Raw genomic sequence first — 21,390 nt, forward strand, 5'->3', positions numbered from 1 at the left:
AGAGAGAGAGAGAGAGAGAGAGAGAGAGAGAGAGAGAGAGAGGCACCCCCCAAAGCTGAGTAAATGCCTCCTCTGCCTTTCTTTCTCCCATCCATCCTCTCACAGCCCGTCTGAAATATTCCAGAAAAATATGCCACGCTTATTTACGAGGTCCCGCTTCAAAATAAAAAATGGTTCAAATAACTGCCAAGAATTAAATTATAGGATACGGCGTGGCACGCAAGCCAAGGACCAAGAAACAGTGGTCTGAAACTCCCGGTCCTGATCCAAACCCTTTCCTCATTCCGAAACGATTTGTTCAGTCATGGTCTGAATCGCTCCTTCACCACTGCACACATTTGGTGTCTTCAGGCTGAAAAACTCACATTTTCTGTCATAAACATCAGTCAAATAACAATACACTCCAGTTTAAAGGTTTTGCAATTAAAATGAGTTTATATTTTTTAAATATAAGTGGAATGTAAAGTCAGACACTGTATATTCTGACCCTTCCCTCAAACCTAACCCTCACACAAACCTTTGTGCATTTTTACATTTTCAAAAAAACACCATTTATAAGATGTTTTTCTCATGATGATGAACATGTGTCTTAGTACAGAACTCATTCACCTCGGCTGTGGTACTCGCAAAAGTCAAATTTCAGTTCTGACCTCTATAGATAATGATTTGTATCAGACATCTGTATACAGACATCTCTATATTTTAGATGGTATCAACACATGGATATTACATGCTTCGGTTCCAAACGCAGCAAAATGTACACATATGAATACAAATGAGGTCACGTTGCCTCAATCCAACCAGTGGCATTTGGAAATGTCAGAAACCCGTGCGGTAAAACCGAGAATTGATGAGCCGCATTACACGAGTCAATAGTCAGTTCAGCGAGGGGATCCACTGAATGCGACCACACAACATCCAAACTTGTATTCATAGGGTTGTGGGCAGTTAAAGTGAACATACAGTATACAGACATACAGGGAAGGCTTTGTCCTGTCACCTGGCCTGAACCCTGCCGTCAAAGTCCAGAGTATTGACAGACCTCAATAGGGCTGTTGTCAGTCCCTCCTCTCTGACCCATTCCAACCCCATTACCCTAGGCTATGCAGCCAGCATAACCCAATTAGCTCTAACTTTTGTCAGGTTTGGTGTTTCTTTTATTCTTTGCTTCTGCCATTACTGGCAGAGCAAATGGAGATTCCAGAGAGAATCTGAGGTCAGCAGCATATGATGATGTGCAATGTGTGTTTTCTGTGTAGAAGAAATTTAGTCCGCTGGTAATTCACTTGGCCTACCAACAGGCCCTTAGTTAAAGAATTTAGTTGGTCGCTTTTTTCAAGAAAGGACCCTTAAGGACCCAGAACTCTTCAGAAGCCCAAAAAATGCCATTTGGAATATGCCCAGCATTTCTAGCGTAACTTTAACTCTGTTTAATGAGGAGATTCATATGAATGAATGAACAGAAGTGGAATGGATGTTAACAGAATGTTTAACTGGAATGAACGTTAACAAGTTATTTACCGACTGAAACAAAAAACCGTTATGCTCATACTAACACGATACATAAGAGTTAATTAAAGGGGTCATATGGCGCGAATACGTGTTTTTCTGTGTTTTGGGGGTGTTATAAGTTGCCCATGCATGTATTAGATACGTAAAATTGCAAAAATTAAAGTGTCGGAACAAAAGATGCATCGACCAATCACTACGCACTGGTTAACTGGCCAGGCATAGCACACCTCGCTTTTCAGAGCGATGAGCTTTGTAAAAAATCTGCGCGTTTCAAAGAGGCGGGGCAAAGAGGAGATACAAACATGCACGGTATGTGGAAAATACAGCGTTTTTTAACCTTAAATCGTGTTTACACATTGCATTACATGTAAAACAAATGATAATATTCGTTTTAGCCTTTTTAGATAATATTCGTTTTGTCATATGACCCCTTTAAATAAACCTGCAGCCATCGGTCTCGCCTCACTATGCCGTCACAGCTATTTATTTTCTTCAACTTGTCAGGGAAATATGATGAACAGGAAGTTTTTAAAGCACTGAGAGGAAGACAGAAAGATTTATGATTAAATCCGAAGTTTGGAATTCGTCAACGTGTCTACATCATTCCAGCTCACTCGCCTGTGATTTCCCATGATGCAACATTGTCAATCAATCATGCAACTGATAAATACAGCAAGTTTGGTTCTTTTACTTTATATACAACATTGACGATACAAGACAGGTTCTTTACAGATTAATATGCTAGTTTAGACCGCTTTGTCTACAACATTCATGCCAATATCACACCACAAACAAGTTCAATCAAAAAATCGAACTTAAAAATGTGTCATCATTTACTCATGCCTTTTTCTGCAAAAAATTCCCTACGTTTGACGACATTGGCTCTAGTGTGTCGTGACTAAGCGTGACGTGGCAGGTTTAAAAAGGTTTTGACATTGAACAATGACTTTAGAAGTTGTCCATACGACTCATTTGCTATGTTTTGCAAAACTTGTGTAGTGCTTTTTGGTCCATTCTAGCATAAAAAACTATACAACTTTATTCAAAAATAAGCAACACCGACTTTTAAGATATCCTTTTATGGTATAGTAGTGTGCATCTTAGCGTAATGTTACGGGAAAGTGATCTTTTGTCAGAATGAATGCGAAGAATCTACTATAATAAAGCTCTAACTAACCTGTTAGTTCACATGTAATGGCATAAACTTCCAAAAAGTTGACTCATAAGTGTTTGTTTTTTCAAATGACTTCCTCGTTCTGAGCTCCATAGAAGAAAATGAAACATTCGGATGCTAATGTCCCCAATGTAATCTCAAGTTTGTTAAATATACATTATGAAGACTGTTTTTCCTAGCTGTCAAGAGAAATTTCAACCTGATTAAAACTCCTAAACAAAAGCATCAACGACTCTCTCTCCTTCTCTGGTTTATTTGAAGACATGCAGGCCATTTGGCAGGGTTGTTCATTGGGGAAGGGCAGTTTGTCTGCTTTATGGCTGTGCTGACGTCAATGGCATAACTCAAATAGTTAGCAGGGTGCATGCTCCAGCTTTCAAACGCTGCACTACAGCAGAGCCAACACTAAAACCCTAGACAGACTTTAGTCAGAAAACAGCCTCGGCTAACATCTGTTCTTCTCATTAAAAAGCACCCATCTCAAACATACTGTATCTATTGCTTTATATACTAAACAGCACAGGAGTTATAGGAGAACATCTATAAGACATTAATGCTTGCTAATTACTTTAAATTATAATATGTTGGTTTGTATATGAAGAGTTCGTTTGCAAAAACAACTAACTCTGTTTTTAAAAATGTTCAAAAATCATGTTTTTTTGTAGTGCATTCCAAGTAAAATCAATCAAACTGTAATTGGGTTGTTTTGATTAACATGATAAGATTTGTAGCATAATCCGCATTAAGTCCAAATCAATACAGAAGTGTTTCAGTTTCCATAATTTGACATATTACTGGATTTTATGCTATGCCATACAATAGTAAAGATCTGCTCTGTGTTTTTAAAGGTCCAGTGTAGGAAATTTAGCGGCATCTAGCGGTTAGGTTGTAAAGTGCAACCAATGACTCACTTCTCCCCTCTCCCTCCTTTTGAAGCACTACGGTGGCTGACACAGGACCAGGGCTGTCAAATGATTAATCACGATTAATCGCATCTAGAATAAAAGTATGTGTTTACATAATATATGTCGGTGTACTGTTCATATTTCTTTTTGTATTTATAAACACATACACAAACATGTATACATATTTAGGAAATATTTACAGACCTGCCAACCTTGGAATATTTTTTTGAGTACCATCAGCCGAAGAGACAGAACACAGGTTTTTAACATATAACATATTGGTTGTGAAAAAAGCATCAGTCACATTTTTGAAAATAACTTTTCTTATTGAACACATGTATTTAAATTTAGGAAACATTTGTGTATATTGTGTGTGTAAATAATCTTCAGTGAGATACCCTTGATGTATATCAATCACATTTACTTGCAGTGGCACTTGCTCTTGACTGCTTTGTTTCATAGGTCGCTGATTTGGCCTTTCTGAGCAGAGCATCAGCAAAGTTTTCCATGTGGCAGTTAGTCCCCATTCCAGCCACGTGCACGCACACGCACACGCACAAACAAACACCTCTTGGTAACTTTCTATGCTGCACACATGCACTTACATTTTTTGCCAGCCTGCCATAATCTACTTTACTTATTTATTCACGTTTATAATTATTAATCTCAAAAGTTTGCATATGACGTTTTATTTTATTGACAATTATCGAGAGCTCGATTTTGCAGAGCGCATTCAATCCGCTCCGCTGTCACGCGGATTCGCTTTACTGAAAGAGAACGGCGCCGGACCGGCACGCCGTTTTTATGTGACCAAAACTTGATGCTCTCTCGCAGATATAAGTGCACGTTATTAAGTGTGAGAATCCACCAGCGCAATCGGCGCCTATGGTACTTGGTAAAATCATAGTAACTTTTCGTGAGCGCTCATTTATAAATCAGACATAATGTTAGCGCATCTTGTGGGCAAGTGCACGTTATCAAATGAGCCCGCGAGATCATCGACTGCATAGGATTAAGCTAATTCAATATTTCAACTTTCCACATCCACCCGATCCGTTTTCCTTAGAGCTCAGAGGCAGGTCTGTATTTATATGTATTTATTCTATTTTTATGTATGCATGTATGTTTTTATAAATACAAAATTAATATGCACAGAACACAGATATATACTGTATTATGTAAACACAAACGTTTATTCTGGATGCGATAAATTGCGATTAATTGTTTGACAGCCCTACATGTGACTATAGCCTGCTACAGACTGCTGTGCGATTTCAGCGATCTTATAATATCATGACAGGTCACATTGCGCGACATGGATCTAATAAACTTGGGAATGACATGCATGTACGATGATGACACCTCCTTAGGCTGCGGCACAAGTTGGAAAACGTCATCAGCGTGCGCAAATTGCAAACAAACACAGCAACATGAATCACACTTTGGCAGTTGTGCTTTTCATGTGTGCTGGAAAAAAAAGAAGAGGTGGCAGCAGAAGAGAGCAATATTATTATCTTTTTTATTTTTACGCCTCCATTGCATTTAACTGTTATTGCGATGTAGATGTCAATACGTCATTTCATGTTGCATTTTTATTGGCTACTCAGTAGACGTAGGTCGTAAGATCAAGCTAAATTTCTGACACTGCCAGAAAATGATCGCAGGCTGTCTTTGATCGCAAGACCCTGACAACGGCTGTCTTTCAGTCTCTCTCACTGTACAACGTAGAACCAGCGTTTAGGAGCTACGACCACAGAAATTGCCAAGGTTGTCTTCTTTCATCTGGGACAGCCCAAAATCGTACAATCTGAACCTGGCTTAGACGTTCATTAGACCTTCATTATGAAAGTGAAAGTGACCTATTAGTCAGATATGGTGACCCATACCCGAAATGTGACCTCTGCATTTAACCCATCCAGAGAGTAGTGAACACACGCACAGCAAGTGGTGAACACACGTACACCCGGAGCATATTGCATTATATAAGGTCTTTACACCTCTAAAGACCTAGTTATGTATATTGTATTGCATTTCTGTCAATAGATCCTCCAAAAAATGACACACTGGACCTTTAAGAAGCAATAAATAAACAATAAAATAAAACATTGACTTAATCAGAATTTACAGTAGAAAAATAAAACATCTTTATAATAAGATACATTAACTTGAGAAGCAAAATGACAAAAGATATTAGGTCTAGTTTTCATGGAAACTAAACTAACTAAACATAGCGAGACAAAATAAATTAAAACAAGACAAAATATTTGCACTGGGGAAAGAAAAATCCCCAAAGTTTCTAATCTTGCAAATCTTGCCATCAAATGGAATAAAAGCAGAAGCCTTTCAAGGGAAAATAAATGACTACAATGTGTTGAGTTATGTAATGTTCCCTGGGGAGGCAGAGGGGTTGTGAAGCCTTTTGAACATATCAGCAAAACAATATAGGGGCCATGTGTCTTAACAGACCATTAGTAGTGTTTCAGCAAGGGCACTTAAACAAAATGAGGTGATGTCATCAGTGTATCCCATACTGTATAACATTTACTGTATAAAGGCCTTTTAAAACACCTGTCTTTTGATGGGCAGAAATCTTAGTCTTACGGCTCATGCCATAATCATTACATAGTGGAACAATCTAGCTATGAGGCTTTAGAGAGAATCCAGCTGTTGTTAACAACCACAGTAAAATGATAAATGCCATCTGTTGAATATCAGATGGGCAATTTTTGCATTAATCGTAACACGCAAACTCCATCATGCACCTCCAACAATGTCCTTTGATGATATTACATCATCACATCAGTGTACAGTATGCACCAAGCTCCAAAAAACAGTAAAAACACCAAAAGTACAATATAAATAGCCCCAAATAAAAGAAACAAAACACTGAACAATGTGCCGGTATCATAATTGATGTTATAAAACTGCTCTGAGGATGTTGAAACCAACAAACCTGTTAGTTCATGTACAATCTCATAAACAAATTGACTCACACCTGTTTTGTATTCTAAGAAGGAAGTAAAACCACAAAGTGCTCATGTCATTTTAATGTCTTTACGTAATTCTAGTACATAATATAGAAGGGTGGACTTTGTTTTTTGCAATAAATCTCCTACTTCACGCGAAGCCCCACCCCTTGCTGGAAACCAGAAATGTTTGAAAATATTATTGATGATGTCACGCCGTCTCTAGGGGTCTTGTGTGTATTAACATGGTTCGGGGCTAAGATCTAAAGCCAGTTTGGCACACAGGAGTGCACCGGGGCTTTGGGAAGAGAGTGTGGCATTCCGCACTTTCACACACAGAATCAACACACGCTCTAGACATAAGTCAGGCAGTAGGGCCATGATGACATGTACACATTTCACACGCGCACACAACGGTCAAACGGTGAAGACAAACGCAGAAATGGTCACGTAAGCCGTGCACACAAAGGCCTAAGATAAACCGCACCAGACTTAGAGGCAGCTGCTACAACGTACTGAAAGGCCCTCAGTGGGTACGGATGTGCTTTTCTTAAATATCACTGAACCGTCGTGGTCTCTCATAAGCTTCCTTTCTGTTGACGTTTTCCCACTTCGTTGCCAGACCCGGACGGTTTGGGTGGGCTGTTGCTATAGTAACAGAGTCGCGCTAGATGATGAATGGAAAGGACTTGGCCGGAGGTACAGAGAAACAGTGGTTTCGCTTACAGTCACAAAGTTACCTTGTCTCCTGATGCAAATATAGCCGAAGGGTATTGGTACAGTAGATGCAAACATGTACAGTATATACTGCATACAAACCAACAAGGCAGTTAAAGAATAACATACACACAGACTCTGCTCTAATGCATTGCAATGTATTTTTCTTCTAGATACGTGTCCTGCGTCAAGCCGAGAAACCTAACATATATGGTTGTTTTTGAATATCTGTGCAAAACAAACAGGAAGAGTCCGCCTGTCTTCCTCTCATAATCATAAAATGCCTTACTATGGTCTTTCCTGCAGCAAGTGGACACGCTCCAAAAGAAAGCTCATTGTTTGGAGTCGCTCACATTCTTCCCCTTCCTCAAAAATACTTTCCTAAAATCCCAGTGCTTTTGTTTTCCATTAATCTGCGTATGAGTTAAACTTAAGTCATGTAGCATTAGCAAATCAATGATGTATGGAAAACAGAATGTCAAGAATTGTGTGTTTTCATAATCTGTGACTTCTTTTGGTTCAAAATAAACAAAATGAGTTATTGAGCAAGTACATTCAAACATTACGATCAGTGTGCAAAACTGGATTTCTTTTTCTCCCAAAAAAGAAAATTCTGTCATTATTTGCACGCGCTCTTGTCATTTCAAACCTGTATGACTTTCTTCTTCAGAACACAAAAGAAGACTTTTCAGCAGCCATATCACCCTGTAGCCCAAGACTGGTTTCCCACTGTAGCTAAGCAGGGCTGAGCCAGGTCAGTACCTGGATGGGAGGCCTGCTGGGAAAACTAGGTTGCTGCTGGAAGAGGTGTTAGTGAGGCCAGCAGGGTGTGCTCACCCTGTGGTCTGTGTGGGTGCTAATGCCCCAGGATAGTGATGGGGACACTATACTGTCAAAAAGCGCCGTCCTTCAGATGAGACGTTAAACCGAGGTCCTGACTCTCTGTGGTCATTAAAAATCCCAGGATGTCCTTTGATTAGGTGTAACACCGGCATCCTGGCCAAATTCGCCCACTCGCCTCTATACATCATGGCCTCCTAATCATCCCCATATGTACTAATTGTCTCTTCTCCACTAATAAGGTGGTGTGTGGTGGGCATTCTGGCGCAATATGGCTGCCGTCGCATCATCCAGGTGGATGCTGCACATTGGTGGTGGTTGAGGAGATCCCCCTTCCATGTAAAGCGCTTTGAGTGCCCAGAAAAGCGCTATATAAATGTAACAAATTATTATTATTTTTAAGATATTCTGAAGAATAGTGGTAACCGAACAATGGCTGTACCCATTCACTTCTAATGTATGGACACAAAACCAATGCAAGTCAATGGATACCGCTGTTGTTCGGTGTTTTTTGTGTTCTGCAGAAGAAAGAAAGCCATCCACGTTTAAAATGAGGGTGAGTAAATGATGATGTGGTGATACAAAAAAAGCTTTAATATTATATTTTTGTATAGTTGTTTGAGAGCAAGCAATGAATGGTGGAACCTCTGCAGTATTGTTGCAGACCCCCGCTTGGAGAGTCCTGTCATAAACCATCATTCAATTCATATGGAAGCAAAATCACAGGTCTGTGAACTCAGGTCTCCATGGAGGAATAAGCCAAAACATTTGTGGTCATTCAGTTTCCACACTTCCCTCGCTTTCCAAACTATTTCCTCTAAACCTGCTGTATTACACGTGAGGTGGCACCTCTCGTGCCCTTCTGAGGCATGACCCCTCAAAGCCATGACGATGACACTGACGCAAACTGGCGTTCCCTTGGGTGAACCACTATACAGACCACCATTGTAACTTCCAGTGCAAACAACCTAAAAGAAAACACTCTTGCCAGATAATACCAGATGGGGAGTTTGAGTGCTTTGTTGGAGCTAAAGCCGTTAACTCTAACATCATTAGCGCTCTGCCAACAAAACCTTTGCCAAAGAAAAAACTTCAGAGGGAAAATTGCCCACAACATTTTCGTGTAAAATCATATTGCACCGCCTGTCAATCCTAATCTAAACCATTAAACCCAAACAAGCAAGCCATTCCTCAAGCACTGATGCAAAAATCTGATTTAGATGAGCTTCGCTCTGATCTTTTCTCCTTTATTAAAAACTCTGGAAATTAAACAGATTCTGATTCAGCTTTAACGGGCTTCTATTGACGCAAGTACGCCGGATCAAAGCTCTGGCTGGGGGTCAAACTTGGATTTGCGGCACGTGAATAATCCGCACGCACATTTGAAATGTTTTGTTAACGGAGCTCGCGAGACACGGGGAAGCTGAAATATGAAGTTGACGGTTTTTGCCAGAGTGCATGAGGCAAAAGGCCATGTGTCTCACTAAATCTTAAGTCCTGTTAGTGCTGACAGGCTTGCAGTTGAATTACAAAAATCTTTCATTTTTAAGATAGTTGTCATTTTGCGACGGTAGACTGTGTGATGTGGGTGTTGAGAAAGGTGAGAAAATGTTTACTTTGCAAATGATCATCGACATAATGCAGTGATGTTGAAGCGCACGTGATTTGATTAATTTGTTTTTAATGATTTATTGGATCACATGATTGCTGTGATGCATAATAAACACTTTCCTGTCAAGAATGTTCATTTTGAGCAACAAAGAAACTAATTCCATAACAAGTGTCACGTTTTTGGCAGTGCTTTACCGACTAGTTCAACCAAAAATGAAAATTCTCTCACAACTTTCTCACCCTCATACCATTACGTTCTTTTAAGGTATAGTATACTTCACCCAAAAATGTCAATTCTGTCATCATTTGCGCACTCTTAAGTTGTTCCAAACCTGTATAAAATTCTTTGTTTTGCTTAACACAAAGAACAACATCCGTAAGAATGTTTGTAACCGAACAGTTCTGTGGCACCATTGACTAGGAATACAATACTATGGTAGTCAATGGTGCCGCAGAATCGTTTGTTTCCTACATTCTTCAAAATGTAATGTTATGTGGTTAACAAGACAAAAAGGTTTATATAGATTTGGAACAACTTGAGGGCGAGCAAATGATGACAGAATTTTCATTTTTGGGTTAAATGTAACTTTAAATATGACTACACATCAATAATGTAATCTCAAATGAGATTTAAAGTCATCAATCTAATTGAAATTCATGGTTGTTTTGGTTTTAATTTAGTTAAATATGCTTGAAATATTGTTTTCTCACACACACCTATTGCTTTGCGGTGCTTTCACATTAACATACAATATACATTTAATATAAATTCATGTTTGGGTGAACTCTTCCTATAAACATAAAAAACTGTCATCAGATTTTTAACAGCCCTGGCCAGTTGCTCAGCCCACAAATAAAGTTAGACGTCAAGAACGCCTACGAGCGACCAATAGTACAATGACCTGGTTACTTCCAGTGATAAAATCCAGTTCAAATGGGGATAGTTTTTAATTCTCTTTTTCTCATCTTTCAATCCCTCTCTGTTTTTCTGAAGTTGAAGTTTCCTTTATTATCTCCTTTAAAAAACAACAAAAACAACTTCAGGGCAAAGACAACTTCTCGTTTTTCATTACAGTTTGACTGAGAATTCAACCTAAATATAGATCTAGCGATCTTTACTGAAAGTCACAGACAAGAACACAAAGATGCAAAAGAAAGAAATTCCCTTTGGGAAAAAGGAAATGGATAGTTACTGGACATACAAGTAAGAATGACTGTTCGGCCCGACTCGCACAAACAAACACAGACTGACCATAAGTGTGCACACTGACTAGTTTGGTGACTGGAAGTGCCTCTATATCCAGCTCAGTAGATAACAGAGCAATGGCAGGAAGTTATCACCATGGCAACCTTGTTTGGCAACTCTTTTAGGCTAAACTGCAGACTGGTATCATTTTAGATTAAAATGAATTGCTCACTGGTCAAGGTGCCCTTGACAAGTTTCCTGGCAGCGTGTTGGGTGTTTCTGGCTGATGGGAAAGCCCTGGATTCTGAAATGTCTAGAACACATACTTTTTGGTGGTTTATAACAGATAAATGACCTTTGAAGCAAACCCTGCTGAAAAAACAATACAAATTCTAATGGTTTCCATTAAAACCAATACAACTCCCATTATAAACATTAAATTCATTAGAATATCTTTAGCAGGGAAACTTTATAATAAAATTAAATAATAGAGATTACAGAAAGATCAGTTTCTCAGACATTATTTTCCTATTTTCTTAAAAACTTAAAAACAAGAAAAACTTGCATAAAAAGCCCAAATTGTGAAGAATATTCAAATTTTGCCGCAAATATATTATCCACACATTCTTATGTACATCTATATCATGTGATTATCTATATACTGTATGTACATTATGTACGTTACCCAGTCTTAGTTTGATGTCAACCATTAGTTTCACAATGATTTAATTGACATGACCTTACTCAGTCAGTATTAAAGATATCAACGTTATATTTTCACAGAATGTTCTTTACAATATGTAGGATGATTTTACATCGAACACTGTAAATCACAAAAACATGACTTTGGTTGGGTTTTCACAGGCAGGGTCACATATATTATTATACTATCAATATTAAATATAATTAAGTGAGACATTTGTTTACAAAATTCTTTAAGAATGTTTTCATTCATGTTTTTCTTTTTCAAAGGAATTTCGTTTGCAATCAAGTCTGTGTGAAAAATCATCTCATGGCACGCATTTCATATCACTCAGATATATTCAAAGAACTTGTCTTTGACCCAGGTGGAAAAAGCCAGCCAGAGATATCCCACACTGAGCCAATCAGCTGATAAGAACACGCATGAAGGCTGGACAGAGCGCACTGCACTGACATTCTGTCTATGTGAACACACTATATTTACATTTACATTTAGTCATTTTGCAGACGCTTTTATCCAAAGCGACTTACAGATGAGGGAAACAATGGAAGCAATTGGAACAATATAAGGACAACAAAAAGCATAAGTGCAATAAAAGAAAATTGGTCTCATATAGCCTACCACAGTATACAGAGCTAAGTTAAAAAATTTTTTTTTTGAAAGAGTAGAAAAGAGATAGAATATACTATATATATATCTGTCAGTCATGTGGCCTTTTCTACATGCCATGGGCAACACTTCTCTGTTGTTACTCCACCTCATGTGTGTTAATCTCCTTAATCATACAGTCTCACAATTATGAAACACTGACATTATACAGAGGTGACAGTAAACAGAGCTTAAAACTTTATCATTGCCCCTTTTTATCGTTATGCAAACTAGTGTACATGTATACAAATTTAGTGTGCACTTCCTTCCATTCAGATATTTTCTACTGTATAAATGTAAAGGTTTTATCAGAAATACCTTGAGAATAAATACAACTGTTTTAAGAAAACATAAAAAAATTAAACATTTTAAACATTTATTTTTACCAGATAAAAGTGTGTAAAACAATAATTATATACATTAATATAAATCAAAAGGACAGTGACAATCTCCAGTGATTTGTTACACGCGATATGGTCTCACAATGTAAACTTTAGTCGAATAAACACTGCTATTGTATGTCTTGTGAAGCATGTCTCCCGCAGGTATAACTCCAGCTCTTATCTGCCATCTCAACACTCTAGTTGACCTGCAATCTGATGTCAAGATCCAAATCTTCTTCAGATCTCGTCCTGACCTCAGATCAGCTGCTGGAGTTGTTAACTTGTCTAACCCCTCACTATGAAAAATTGCAGGGTCTTACCTGTGATTTTTCGGCTCTCAAAGCAAGAATGAAAACATACCCATTGCCAGAGACCGGAGACAGTCCCGGAAACTCACCTCCGGCCATCACAACAAATTCCTCATACACTATAATCTTAATCTTAACCTGGATACTAAATAATTCTAACGGTCACAAACGAATGGACTACAAAATATTTCCTGCCAAAATTGGATCAGCTACAACTGTCACGTTTATGGTCTGTTTTGATTCAGTTTCTGTTCCCCTTAGACATTTGTTTCCATAGTTACTACTTATTAGTTCACTCCTGATTCTGTTTCTGTTGATATGATTTCCTTCATTATTTAAGCCCTAAATTTTAATCTGTTCATTGTCTGGTACTGTTTATGGTTACGTATGTGCTTTGTGGTCCTGTATTTACTCTCCTGTGGATTTATGAATTACCTTTTGCAACTCTACTCCTTCGTCGTGTGTGTGTGTGCATGTGTGCATGTGTGTGCATGCGTGCGTGTTATGCGTGTGTGCATGGTATGCGTGTGTATGTGTTTGGGGTATACGTGTGTGCGTGTGGGGTATGCGTGTGGGGGGTATTGGTATGTGTATGTGTGTGGGGTATACGTGTGTGCGTGTGGGGTATACGTGTGTGTGGGGTATACGTGTGTGCGTGTGGGGTATACGTGTGTGTGGGTGGGGTATACGTGTGTGTGGGGTATACATGTTTGCGTGGGGTATACGTGTGTGCGTGTGGGGTATACGTGTGTGCGTGTGGGGTATACGTGTGTGCGTGTGGGGTATACGTGTGTGTGGGTGGGGTATACGTGTGTGTGTGTGGGGTATACATGTTTGCGTGGGGTATATGTGTGTGAGTGTGGGGTATACGTGTGTGTGGGTGGGGTATACGTGTGTGCGTGTGGGGTATACGTGTGTGTGGGGTATACGTGTGTGCGTGTGGGTATACGTGTGTGCGTGTGGGGTATACGTGTGTGCGTGTGGGGTATACGTGTGTGTGGGTGGGGTATACGTGTGTGTGTGTGGGGTATACATGTTTGCGTGGGGTATACGTGTGTGTGTGTGTGTGGGGTATACGTGTGTGGGGTGTGCGTGTGTGTGGGGTATACGTGTGTGGGGTATACGTGTGTGCGTGTGTGTGGGGTATACTAAATGATAATTTTTTTTAAAGAAAAAAAGACAAAGGTTTTATGTGATATTAGGGTTAGGGGTTAGAAAATAGAATATACAGTTTGTTCGGAATAAAAATCATTACGTCTATGGAGAGTCCTCGTAAACCACATATGCAAGTATGTGTGTGTGTGTGTGTGTGTGTGTGAGTGTGTGGGGGGGGTATACGTGTGTGTGTGTGTGTGTGTGGGGTATACGTGTGGTATACGTGTGACAATAACATGAACTAACATAATTTGCTTACAAATGCAACTCGCTTAAATTTTTTATTTATGCATCTCATGTGTGACTTAAGTGTCTAAATATTTTTGGGACACTGTAACTTACAGTACAAACTACTGTAAACGTATTTTGGGACACTGTAACTGTAACACTGTAAAACGTATCTAATCCTGTGACATCAATACACAGACATCATGAGCGTGTGTGTGTATATCAGCGCTGAAAGAGAGGACAATGGTATTTGTCTGTCTACATCCTATTTTCCCCATTGGGTCATTAGGCCGCAGACGAGTTCATCTCACGACCCGTGTGTGCGAGAAATTAACATTCGCACACTGAAAAACACCTTCTGGGTTCCGGAGGATTCCAGCGGTATGGGAAAAACAGGAAAAATCTGCGCTCTCCTTCCTGCCCAATGACCCTGTTTGTATGACACGCAGGAGGCAGTTTAGGAGCAGGCAGTAAGTCAGTGGTTCCCTCGTATTGTCTCATTTGTTACGGTTACATCACTACAGTTGCGCTTCCACTGAACAGTTGCATTGTGAGTGACAATAATGACAATAAGAGGAACGTCACCTATGAATGGCTTCGCAAACACGGTTTTTAGAACGAAGATGGGAGTACTAAGATAAAGGACGTTGAATCATTTTTTATTTTGTCATATCTGCTACTTTAAATGTGTTAAGGTGTGTTGCTAGTTCCATGCTTGCCTTATCTTTCTTCTGGCATAAAATAATTTCATTCAGGATCAATATTTATATTACTTTTATACAATAATTTATGTGGCAATTTATTTTGAATTTGTTTACTCTGCAAATAGCCATATAATAAGATTGCAGAGTCAAATGGCCTTTAAGGTTATATCTCATCGCTGTCCTTCCAAAACCTTGGATGTGTCCAAATTTGCCGTTTTTCAGGGAATGGAAAAACACTGTCATTTTTAAATGATTAAATACTGTTTTGTCAAAGTTAACAATAATACTTTTTATTAGTTAGATATTTGCAAAAGCCAGTGACAAACAAAGGGTGACTAATAGTAATAATTTATGTCAAAAATCTAAATCACAAAATATGGAGATACAAGGTTTCAGAAGGACAGCAGCGATATTAATCCAATAATAGCTTTAAGTATCTTTTTTAGACAAAACGGACTATTTTGTTTTTAAATCACTGCATTAAAAATTACATTTACAATCATACATAACTATTATCGATAATGTATATCTTACAAAGTATTTGCAACAAAGTATTTTCTTGTTTCGAACGATTTTTCTTTTATTTACTTTTATAGTTTTTTTCTTGTTTCTCTACTGTCTGTTCTAAATATATATTTACTGTAAAGTTGCTTTGCAACAATGCAAAACTCTGAGAAGCGATGAAGAAATAAATTTGAATAGAATTCATGCATTCACCAGACAATGTATTCGTCTTTTTGTTCTTCCTGATTAAACCCATGACCTTTGAGATCATGAGCCACAGGAACACGCTGCAGACTGCAGCAATACTGTACAGCAATTCTACAGAACTGTAAAGTACATATACTTTTCCCAATGCATCCTGTATAAATTCTAAACCAACACATTAACTTATGATGCATGACTATCGCGTATTTCCAACAACATAACGAAACTGACTGCCAACTAAGAGGTGAGTAAGTGTGACATTGCACTCGACTGGCAGTTCAACAGCATGCATCATACACTCAAAGGCTGATCAAGCCTGAAGATATTTAGGAAGTGAATCTGAGTCCACCTGGTGTAAGAGGAAGTCAACAAAGCCGCATGCAGGCTGGCTGACGTCAATTACAACCCACTGCACCTGACAGGAACTCATACCGACTTCATTCTCATGCTCTCTGTTTCAATAAAATGCCACTTAGTGCTGCTTTTCCCATCCAAAGCAGCTTGTAAAGCACAGAGAGGTCTTTTCCTTCTAGGCCGCTATTAATTATCTGTTGTATTTCATATACTCATTGTAGAGCTGTTCTACTGTCCCATTTGTTCCCACTCTATTTGATTTTTCCATCCTCCTTAGAGCTGGATCGATTTTGGCTGTGAAGCATCCACATTTCAGACACCAATACTGTTTATATAATCTGTGTGCTGTTAGTTCAACCCTGCACATGATGGTTTACCCATCTTTTCATATTTACATTTTCATATGACATATATCTTTCCATATCAGACATCTATACCTTACCCAAGGAGTTTACCGGAATAGTTCACCCAAAAATGAAAATGTTGTCATCATTCAGTCACCCTCCAGTTGTTACAAACCTGTATAAATTTCTTGGTTGTGCTGAACACAAATGAAGATACTTAAATAAAAGTTTGTAACTAAGCCGTTTTGGGCCACCATTAACTCCCATAGTAATCTTTTGTTCTACTATGGGAGTCAATGGTGACCCAAAATGGCTTCTTTTTAATTTTGGGTCTCTTGCTACTTTTATTTATAAGGGACACCCCTCATTGAACGTTTATTTCTGAATTTTCACTTTATATAATTTTTACTTTAAATAATAAACATTATTGTGTTACAAGAATACAGTCAATACCTTATTCTGACTTCCCCGGAGCAGATTTTAGACTCTATATTCCTCAACCAAATGAGAACAATCTCTCTCTCATTATCCTTCAAAAACGACCTCACCATTTGCCATTTAAAGAAAACAGTCTGAGCTTCATAACAGAGTCCAGTGAATGGCCTTGCTCATTTCAGTCAGATTACACGTCTGTCTGCAGTGTTCTCTCATATCACACCGGGAACCATCCGCAAGGACAAAGAGCCAACTATAAGGAATTTTCCCAGCCGTGATACAAAGACCTGACCTTCTGCTGAGGTACAACTGTTGTGTTTGTTGTGCTTGGCAGGTGTGCATGTGTGTACGAGTATCCACCATGGTCCATTTCCTATGGTCTAACACATTCTGCACAACTAGACAAAACAGCCTCAAATATGCACACTGCGCTTGCGTGCGTGTGTGTGTGTACTAAACATGTCAACACTGCTGGGCTATTCAGCAGAAGCCGCAGCAGAGATGAATGATGAGAAAGCATCCGTGTGGGCAGTCACATAGCATAGCATGAAATCTCCCTATCCGTCAAAATATACAGACACAACACAAACCCAAAGGTGCTTTAAAAGTATGAGAATCTGCCTACTCGAACACATCTTAATATGTGTTGTTGCTAATTCTGTAAAAAGATAACAAGGTGCATACACGGGGGTGAGAATATACCAGAGAACTTACCAGGTAGGCACACTCTGGTGATGGGGGGCAGGTTGGATACAGGGGACCTCCTACGAAGAATAAGCAACGATTACTAAAGTACAAAATATAGCAGCCTAAAAATAAATTATTATGATCAAAATGGCTTAAACAACAGCAGACAACACCTACTGTGTGTATATGAGAAAACATAACAATGTGCCATAACTGTAAACAGGATTAAAGATCTCCACGTGATCAATTAATGTGCATTTTGCCGTATCACACATTTGACACACCTTTTAATACAGACGTATTATTGTGATATCACAGGGTGTGTCTGCTTTTCCGCAGACATTCCCTCGAAGTTCATCTGAACTGGGTTGGCATGAGACTTAGGAAGAGCTTCCTGTAACAAAGGCCCCTAACAGCGCTATGTAACTGCCTTGACGTACATCCACGGTTATTTGGAAGGGTAAAGTAATTCTTCCAGGAATAACAGCACCTTTTCTCCGTTTATCCTCATCGCTCAGGTGGAAAAATGCAATTTGGGGACCGTGGGAATGGTCTGCCTTGGAAAGTGATTTTTGCCATAGATTTGAAAAACCTTGAAAAGTGGTGAAATGAAAAGTGGAAAATGATTCCAGTGAAATGTCAGTCTATGTGGGTGGTGGAGTGTGGAAAACAAACGGTTGGAAAGACTGGCCTCTTGTGGTTGTTCACGAAAACAGTTCACGAAAACATTAATGTATGTCAAACACATAGGTTTCTTATAAAAGCAGTTACAATAAATGGGGACAAACCAAATTTCAACCTGCTCCTCATTTAAATTGTATCGCTTCAGATGAAATAAAATATTTGGATGAACAACTTCTATGATGCTTTAATAATCCATTTATGACATTTTGGAGATTACTGTATGTACTGGTATTAAACAGAAAGAAAAGAGCACAGGTTTGGAATGTCATGAGGGTGAACAAATCATAACACATTTTCAGACTGGTAAATGATTCTAGGCCTATCTCAAGAGGTATAATGTTTAACAGTGCCTATGTTAACATTTAATCTGTTGCAGGTTTTCATATGTGATCCTGGACCACAAAACCAGCTTTAAGTAGCACGAGAATATTTGTGGCAAAAGCCAATCATAATTGTATGGGTCAAAATGATCGATTTTTCTTTTATGCTAAAAATCATTCGGATATTAAGTAAAGATCCTGTTCCATGAAGATATTTGATAAATGTCCTACCGTAAATTGATCAAAACTTTATTTTTGTGAGTGGATGCCGCAAAATCACTAACAAAAATGGCCAGAAACACGCCTAAAAACTTTGCTTGCTGCTGTCTGGCTCTTTGGGAATTACCCACTCAAGTTTGGTATCTATGTAAAGCTTAGAATTTCAGCTTTCGGGTTCATCTACATCATTACAGCGGTAAGCCATAAGAGTGTTAAATCAAACCTGTTTCTTCTCAGCAACGGCCTTCTACAGCGTCTCTGATTAACAACTTTAAAGGCGATTTTCTCAATATTTTATATTTTTTGCACACTCGGATTGCAAAGTTTTAAATAGTTGTATCTCGGCCAAAAATTGTCCGATCCTACAAAACCATAGATCAATGGAAAGGGTCACATATGAGGCCAATACTGTGCATTATGTGGGTTTATTTGTACAAACTTAAAGGGATAGTTCACCTAAAAATGAAAATTCTGTCATCATTTACTCACCTTCGAGTTCCAAATCTGTATAAATGTATTTGTTCTGATGAACACAGATAAAGATATTTGGAAGAATGCTTATAACCAAAAAGCTCCCCCCCCCCCCCCATTGACTCCCTTAGTGCGAAAAATTACTATTTGTTTGTTCTGTTGAACACAAAAGAAGACATTTTGAAGAATGTAGGACAGCAAACAGTTCTGGGGCACTTTTAACTACCACTGTATTTTTCATTTATAGAGATTTGGAACAACTCGAAGGTGAGTAAATGATGACAGAATTTTCATTTTTGGGTGAAGTATCCCTTTAAGGATTTGTCTTGTAACTAATTTTTCAAAGACAAAGGGTATACGTGGTTGTGTGTTAACGTATATTTACATTTAAGCTTACGTTTCACACTTTACAACAATACTTACTTGTTAGATGAGCACTGAACATTGGTCAAGACAGTGAAATTGTTTCTGACACTTCGAAGGCTTGCAAGAACCTAGAAGAAAGGAAAAATAAAACCAAGAGCATGTTTATGTGAAACTGAATCTGCAAAGCAACATGATACTGATGTGAAGTTCACATGCAGTGTTTACCTGAGCAAAAGGTGTGACTATCAGGTCGTCCCCATGCCTACAGTCAGAAGATAACAAAACAACAAAGTTTTTGAACTATGGAAGCTTATGTGGACTTAAATTTATATTTTGTCAATGTTATTTATCTACTAACAATATGCAACAGTGTACTGTATACATTTATCACAGACATTGCCATTTTATGACATTTTTTAAAATGTCAAGAGCATTTTCACAACAAGGCCATTTCCACAACATCTCCATTGCATGTGTAGCATTTAATTCTGTAGCAAAATGCTAAAAATGAAATAAATTGGCTGACATCATTGTGCTAACGTCTTCATCACATCTTTATCACCTTTATCCAAGTACAAACCTTTGATAAAACTTAATTGGCAAGGTGGCAATGAACACATTTCACTACTGCAATGCGCTACTGGCTGGACTTCCAGCCTGCACATCCAAACCTCTACAGATGATCCAGAATGCAGCGGCAAGAGTGGTCTTCAATGAACTGAAGAGAGCACACATCACCCCTCTCTTCCTTAAGTTACATTGGCTCCCTATAGTCGCTCGCATCAAATTCAAAGCTCTACTCTTGGCCTACAAGACCACCACTGGTTCGGCACCGCCATATCTTCACTCGCTATGGCAGACGTATATACCTGCCAGATCCCTAAGCTCTCAAATGAACGACGTCTTGTAGTGCCATCCCAAAAAGGGAAAAAATCATTCTCACGCACCTTCTCTGGATCTGTTCCACATTTGTGGAATGATTTGTCCCCTGCTACAAGATCAGCAGATTCTGTAGCCCCCTTTAAGAATTGGTTGAAAACACATCTCTTCCGTCAGCATCTGACCGATTAGTTCTGAATTCTATCTCTTTTTTATTCTCTCTATCCTTAAAAAACAACAACAAACAAACAAAAACCTTAGCTTTGTATACTGTGATAGGCTATATGAGATATGTTGGTCTATGTTTAAGCTGGTGTAGCTGGTCTTCTAGCCTATATAAGTCTTTGGCTCATCTAGCTTGTCTCTCAGGTGTTTAGATGGTTAGATGTGTGACAAACTGATTTACCCAAGCACCCAAACTTTTCTTTTAAAACCAGAAAATCAGATTAACCTGGCCATGCTGGGAGACCAGTCAGGACCAGCATACTTAGGTTGGTTAAACCCTAGGTTGGAGTTTTTTTTCAGCAAATAAAAAAACAGCTTATGGTCACATTGAAAACAAAACACCACCAAACTTATCTACATCACGTTTACTAGGTGTAACAAGACAATGATACTCACAGTTCTGAGGCGACCGAAGAATTTCGAGACATAGACTTTGGTGAGAGGTCATAGTCACTGTCCGAGCGGTAGAGGAAGGACTCTCGTCGCTGGTTGTGGCCAGGAAAGTTCGTGTGAAGGACCAGACCAGAACCTGGAGAGGCCTGGGGGTCCAAAGGACTACAGCTCGCAGACGGGCCATTTTCCACATCAAAACTGCAATAGTACAGAAAAAAAACATTATTATGGTATGCAAATATTTAAAAAGCATCTAAAATTATAC

General features: G+C 38.8%; 1 protein-coding gene across 1 annotated transcript in view; it reads right to left on the reverse strand.

Moving 5' to 3' along the window:
• The window catches only part of pde4ba (phosphodiesterase 4B, cAMP-specific a), a 168,482-nt gene that overhangs the window by 21,742 nt on the left and 125,350 nt on the right, over positions 1-21,390 (reverse strand). The window contains exon 7 of the mRNA XM_057339051.1: positions 17,596-17,645. Coding sequence (XP_057195034.1) covers positions 17,596-17,645 — 50 coding nt within the window. The remainder of the gene's footprint in view (positions 1-17,595; positions 17,646-21,390) is intronic.

Source organism: Triplophysa rosa, linkage group LG7 (genome assembly GCF_024868665.1).
Source record: "Triplophysa rosa linkage group LG7, Trosa_1v2, whole genome shotgun sequence".
Taxonomy (NCBI): Eukaryota; Metazoa; Chordata; class Actinopteri; order Cypriniformes; family Nemacheilidae; genus Triplophysa; species Triplophysa rosa.